Here is a 6,719-nt window from a genome sequence, read left to right as displayed (position 1 = left end):
CTACGATAAACATTTTCATTTTAAATAGGAAAAAAAAAGCTTTAAGAAAATTTTAAAATTACCTCCTAATTTCCCTCTGATGACATCCAAGGCCTCCTGGTACTTTCCTAAACGTTCCAGGATCATATAATAAAGTTCAACCTTACAGAAAAAAAAACAAGAAGTGCAACCTCTGAAACTTTTCAATAATAAAAAGATAGTCATTTATAGGTTTTTAAAAAGTTATTTAATAGAGCATGTCTTCAAATGAGATGAAACTGACAGTAAGAAAAAGGTAACAGGATCTTCTCCATCTATATCTCTCCCATCTATATACATCTCAGCCTAGAGTACTTGCTAGAAACAGCTCAGTGATTAGACCTAAGCTGAGGGCTTCACATTTACCCAAAGGCCAACAGTGAGGACCCAGCTATCAAACTGGAACAAAACAAGTTTATAGTATTATAACATAATACTGTAGCACCAGCAAAAAAATGAAAACACAAAAGTGGGCTTAAAATACTCACTTCAGCCTCAGCTTCTATCTTGTCCTCTTTCACCATTTTTTCTACCATTCTCTCAGCTAGGGGCAGAAACATTGTTTTTGAGAGGTTTTCATCCTGTGCCGATATAGACTGAAAGGAGAAAAATAACGTTTCATTCTAATTTCTCCCCTGCTTGCACTATTGATAGTAACATTACCGTTAATTGGGCACATAATTATCAATCCATCATGTCAAATATCAGACCTAATACGAACTCCCTGCCAAGGAGGCACATTACAGAGTGGTTTGTTTTACAAAAGATTTCTCTGCTAAAAATTCATTATCCTATGTGTTCTTGAAATACTGAGCTTCCACAATACAACCTAGCATTTAAGTCGGTTATTTATACATTTTTCTAAAAGAATGTAAAGAGGCAGCATGCCTATACTGTTTATTATTTATGAGTATTATCAGGTATTTGAAAAGGAAAGTCTTCCAGGTATCTTTGAGATGTTCACATACTGGAAGAGAAATGCCAATTCCTTTCATTACACAGTTTACTAGTAGCTAGTTACCTTAAATTGGTAACAAAAATTAACACATGAAATTCATAAAGTTAATAACGCCAGAATCTGCTCACAGCTCACTTAACCCTTGTAAACAACCTTTCAAAGTAGATGTTATGCTTATTTTACAAAGAAACTAAGGTTAGGCCAGGCATGGTGGCTCATGACTGTAAACTTAACACTCTGGGAGGCTGAGACAGGTGGATCACTTGAGGCCAGAAATTTTGAGACCAGCCTGGCCAACATGGCGAAACCCCCATCTCTACTGAAAAAAAATTAAAAAATTAGCTGGGTGTGTGTGGTGGTGCATGATTGTAATCCTAGCTACTCAGGAGGCTGAGGCATGAGAATCACTTGAACATAGGAGGTGCATTGTGCCACTGCACTCCAGTTTGGACAACAGAAAAAAAAAAAAAATTAAGGTTAAGAGATTTCCCAAACAGCTTTACCAGACATGTGGTAAAGCTAATGTATGAAGGCAGACCTGTCTGACCCCATAACATCTGTTCTTAATCACTACTTTTAAATCCTTCCTCCCCATCCTCTCCTATACAGAATCTCACTTTGGTCCCTGGGAGAGAAGTGTCTCCTTTCTGCAAAAGAGCAAACTGAGGCTCAGAAAGGAGAAGTGATAAAAGAAGGCCACCCAGTTCAATGAGCCATTAACTAACCAGCAATGTTGTCTTAAAGGCAAACATCAAGTTGTAATATCAAACATTTCAAGGCTCATGCTTGATCAAGCAACCCAGCAATAGATCAGAGATTCAGGGGAAATACAGTCCATGCTACCCACAAATAAACTGATATACCAACTCATAAAGAATACTCAAAATCCCTAACTTAAGTCAACTGACAACACAAACTCCCTGTCTGACATGCTGCAACAGATTACACAAAATGTTCACAGTCAGATGCAGAGGCTGATGCCTGTAATCCCAGCACTTTGGGAGGCTGAGGCAGGAGGATTGATTGCTTGAGGCCAGGAGTTCAAGACCAGCCTGGTCTTGAACAGTCTCACTCTGTCGCCCAGGCTGGAATGCAGTGGCACAATCTCATCTCACTGCAACCTCCACCTCCCAAGTTCAAGTGATCCTTCTGCCTCAGCCTCTAGAGTAGCTGGGATTACAGGCACGTGCCACCACGCCCAGCTAATTTTTATATTTTTAGTAGAGATGGGGTTTCACCATGTTGGTCAGGATGGTCTCGATTTCCTGACCTCATGATCCACCCACCTCGGCCTCCCAAAGTTCTGGGATTACAGGCGTGACCCACCACACCTGACCAAAAAAAAAATTTTTTCTTTTAATTAGCCAGGCAAGGTGGTATGCACCTGTAGTCCCAGCTACTTGGGAGGTTGAGGTAGAGGGACTGCTTGAGCCTAGGAGGTCAAGGCAGCAGTGAGCTATGATTGATTGCACCACTGCACTCCTGCCTGGGTAACAGCGTGACCGTCTCAAAAAAAAAAAAGTTCGGAAGACACACTGAGGACAATGACTATATAAAAAATAAAACCAAACCTCAATCCCATTCTGAATGCCATACTCACTTGCATAATTAAGCTCATCACAGACCAAAAGTAGTAGGGATTTTTGGGGACAATCTTATATAGAGCCATGCCAGCCTAAAAGAGAACCATAAATATTTTATTTAGAAACACCATACGGAGGGGGATTAATGATCTAGACACATGACAAAAAATTTCTTGGGAGAACAGCAATATATTTACATATCCCAGTTAGTCAATGCCTAGTGACTTGATGGCTATAGCAACAGTAGTAATCACAAAGGTGAATATTCATGTTATGAGTGACACTTCAATTTCTGAACCAGAATTTTCTAAAATTAAAGTCCGGTATTTCCAGAATACACTGCAATCCAATATAGTTCTAGCAAACTACAAAGCAAACACAAAATTTGGCTTGTAAGTGTACTATACATCAATAAACTTTACTGAAGATACCATATTAACCAGTTATTAGTAAAAACAAATAAACAAGCCCAGAGAATACACTTAAACTTCAATATCAGAAAAGATTACTAAAAGATAATTCAAAAATTCTTCTTAGGTTAGGAAAATAATATGGTTACTTCAAGATTCCAATAATTAGAACTGAAATCTTTCATTATAAAATGTATAATATGCAAATACTTAAAAGCAGGAACATGCTTTTAAAAAAGAATAGACCTATTCAAGCATAATTTAGACTCTATCCATAATTAGCCAACCAGTAATTGATGCTAAAAACTCCATCAGGTAATTTTCATGTTTTTTAATCTTTTGCCTACTGCCAATCAATCTAGTTCCAAAATTACTGCCAATCTAATGGAGCTCCTATGAAGTAGAAGAAACTATCTATTCCTGACAAAGATTCAAAGATCGAGTCCCTGTCCCAAAGCCATTTAAAAGCGAGGGAGAAAACAAACACATAAATGACTGAAATGTATTTAGCAATAAAAATAAATGTCCTGGGCCAGGCACAGTGGCTCATGCCTGTAATCCCAGCACTTTGGGAGGCCGAGGCTGGCAGATCACCTGAGGTAAGGAGTTCGAGACCAGCCGAGCCAACATGGAGAAACTCCATCTCTACTAAAAATACAAAAATTAGCTGGACGTGGCAGCAGGGACCTGTAATCCAAGCTACTCGGGAAGCTAAGATAGAGAATCATTTGAACCCGGGAGGTGGAGGTTGCAGTGACCAGAGATTGCGCCACTGCACTCTAGCCTGGGCAACAGAGTAAGACTCTGTCTCCAAAAAATAAATAAATAATAATAATAAATAAATGTCCTAGGCCAGCCGTGATGACTCATGCCTATAATCTCAACATTTTGGGAGGTTGAGACAGGAGGATCATTTGAGCTCAAGGAGTTTGAGAATAGCCCGGGCAACATTGTAAAATCTTATACACACACACACACACACACACAGATATATATATATATATATGTTAACCAGGGTGATGGCAAGCACCTGTGGTCCCAGCTACTGGTGAGGGGCTAAGGTGGGAAGATCACCTGAGCCCAGGGAGATCGAGGCTACAGTGAGCTGTGATCACACCACTGCACTCCAGCAAGGGCAACAGAGACTCTGTCTCAAAATCAAAATGATAAAACTAAATATAAAAATAAATGTCCTATATAAAATACCATGCTAGGATTTTTCCAAGGAAGGCAAAGTTGTTCATTTTCTTACCTCTTCTTTCCTTAAGGGAAAGTAAAGAGGAGAACGTTATCATTAAAGCCTCTCCAAAGCAGCCATCTTTCAGATGACTTTGAAGGTCAAACAGAACATGGCAGCGGAGTGCGGGGGGGTGCGGGGGTGTGGTAACGATACATATAAAACTACAAATATTTGCAGTGAATGGATAAATGAATCAACTCAAAGTAGGAGAAAAATGAGTCTGAACAAAAAACATTCAAGAAAGTTAAGGGATATATGCTGATAAAAACAAGGAGGATATCTGGCTAAAACAATTCAGAGTAGTAGGAAAAGTGTTGAAAGGTAGGCCAAGGTACTTTTGTTGTAAGGTGTTAAAAAAGGAGCCTATACAAAATAGAGAAGTGATATATATAAATCTATACTCTTCTAGGAATAGCATCTTAGCAGTACTGTGAAGAGACAAAGTAGGAAGAAAGAAAAGGTGAGGTGATGAGGCACAAAACCAGGATGGGGTAGATCAAATAGAAAAGAAACCTGGAAAGATACAGCAGAGGCCGGGCACCATAGCTCACACCTATAATCCCAACACTTTGGGAGGCCAAGGCAGGAGGATTACCTGAGGTCAGGAGTTTGAGATCAGCTTGGCCAATAAAGTTAAGGTAAAAGATAAAAGTGATGGTGAAACTCTGCCTCTACTAAAAATATGAAAATTAGCTGGGCGTGGTGGCGGGTGCCTGTAATCTCAGCTGCTCAGGGGGCTGAGGCAGGAGAATCGCTTGAACCCAGGAGGTGGAGGTTGCAGTAGGCCGGAATTGCACCACTGCACTCCAGCTTGGGCGACAAGAGTGAAACCCCATGTCAAAAAAAAAAATGCAGCAGCAGTAGAATGAAGATGATCTAGAGACAACAAGGACATAAAGGATAGGAGAGTCTAAGATGGCTTGAGGCTCCTGCTTCTAACACTGGGGTACATATACTCCACAGGTATAGAATGAAAAATGTTAGGAAATTCAATTGATCCCTGGGAAGCCTTTACAATCAAAATAAAAAATAATAATTTTTTCTTTGAGTTAGAAAACTAGCTGGGTACAGTGGCTCATGCCTGTAATCCCTGCACTTTGGGAAGCCAGGGCAGGAGGACTGCTTGAACCCAGCAGTTCAAGACCAGTCTGGAAAACATAGTGAAATCTCATCTCTACAAAAAATGAATAAATTTTAAAAAATAAATAAAAGTTAAGAAATCCATTTTACTTGAGAATATGGGAAAACATTTTTATAATGACATACAGAGACAAAATATGTAACATTAGAATATGAATTAATATAAAATGCAAGGCAAAATTTCATGTCCATACCCTATGATCTTGCAGGCTCTGATAATCTGCTAAAACAAAATTTTGATGACAGACAAGTTTAAAACATGAATCTAAGTTGGTGAAGCAGAATGAGAATGTCATTTACAGGAAAAGAAAAACCTTATCACCATATGAAAAACTAGCTACTCTTCATTTATGGTGGTTTCAGAATCACCAGCCAGAAATGTTATCTGGGGCAGCAGAAGCTCTTAAGTTTCCCTCCCTCCTACCTCCACCAGTTTATACAAACTGTATTTGCTTAACAAATTAATGTGCAGATGCTATTCTAGGCAATGGAAAATCAACAATCAGCAAATCAAACAAAAACCTTTATCCATGTGAAACATGACATTAAATTTGTGAAATACCTCAGACTGACATTCCACACTCAAAATAAGCATACTTAAGCTAAGAAACTGTAACTTCCTTAAGCAGCAACAGTATAAAAATTAGCCAGGCGCAGGCAGGGTGCAGTGGCTCACACCTGTAATCCCAGCACTCTGAGAGGCCAAGGTGGACGGATCATGAGGTCAAGAGATGGAGACCAGCCTGGCCAGCATGGTGAAACCCTGTCTCTACTAAAAATACAAAAAATTAGCTGGGCATAGTGGCGCGCACCTGTAGTCCCAGCTACTCAGGAGGCTGAGACAGGAGGATCTCTCGAACCCAGGAGGCAGAGGTTGCAGTGAGCCAAGATCGCGCCACTGCACTCCAGCCTGGAGACAGAGCGAGACTCAATAAGTAAATAAATAAATAAAACTTAGCCGGGTGCGGTGGCTTACGCCTATAATCCCAATACTTTTGGGAAACCAAGGCAGGTAGATCACTTGACGTCAGGAGTTTGAGACCAGCCCGGCCAACATGGTGAAAGCCCGTCTCTGTTAAAAATGCAAAAGTGGCCGGGCGCTGTGGCTCAAGCCTGTAATCCCAGCACTTTGGGAGGCCGAGACGGGCGGATCACAAGGTCAGGAGATCGAGACCATCCTGGCTAACCCGGTGAAACCCTGTCTCTACTAAAAAATATAAAAAAACTAGCCGGGCGAGGTGGCGGGCGCTTGTAGTCCCAGCTACTCGGGAGGCAGAGGCAGGAGAATGGCGTAAACCCGGGAGGCGGAGCTTGCAGTGAGCTGAGATCCGGCCACTGCACTCCAGCCTGGGTGACAGAGCGAGACTCCG

At 40.8% G+C, this 6,719-nt stretch overlaps 1 protein-coding gene across 1 annotated transcript in view; it reads right to left on the bottom strand.

The window, feature by feature from the left end:
• The window catches only part of NAA25 (N-alpha-acetyltransferase 25, NatB auxiliary subunit), a 63,869-nt gene that overhangs the window by 54,199 nt on the left and 2,951 nt on the right, over nucleotides 1–6,719 (bottom strand). The window contains exons 2-4 of the mRNA XM_017847216.1: nucleotides 2,577–2,651; nucleotides 507–614; nucleotides 63–141 (exon numbers count right to left, since the gene is read on the bottom strand). Coding sequence (XP_017702705.1) covers nucleotides 63–141; nucleotides 507–614; nucleotides 2,577–2,651 — 262 coding nt within the window. The remainder of the gene's footprint in view (nucleotides 1–62; nucleotides 142–506; nucleotides 615–2,576; nucleotides 2,652–6,719) is intronic.

Source organism: Rhinopithecus bieti, unplaced genomic scaffold, assembly GCF_001698545.2.
Source record: "Rhinopithecus bieti isolate Rb0 unplaced genomic scaffold, ASM169854v2 scaffold_947, whole genome shotgun sequence".
Taxonomy (NCBI): Eukaryota; Metazoa; Chordata; class Mammalia; order Primates; family Cercopithecidae; genus Rhinopithecus; species Rhinopithecus bieti.
The sequence above is the reverse complement of the archived record's forward strand: the minus strand, read 5'-3'. Positions and strand labels throughout refer to the sequence as shown.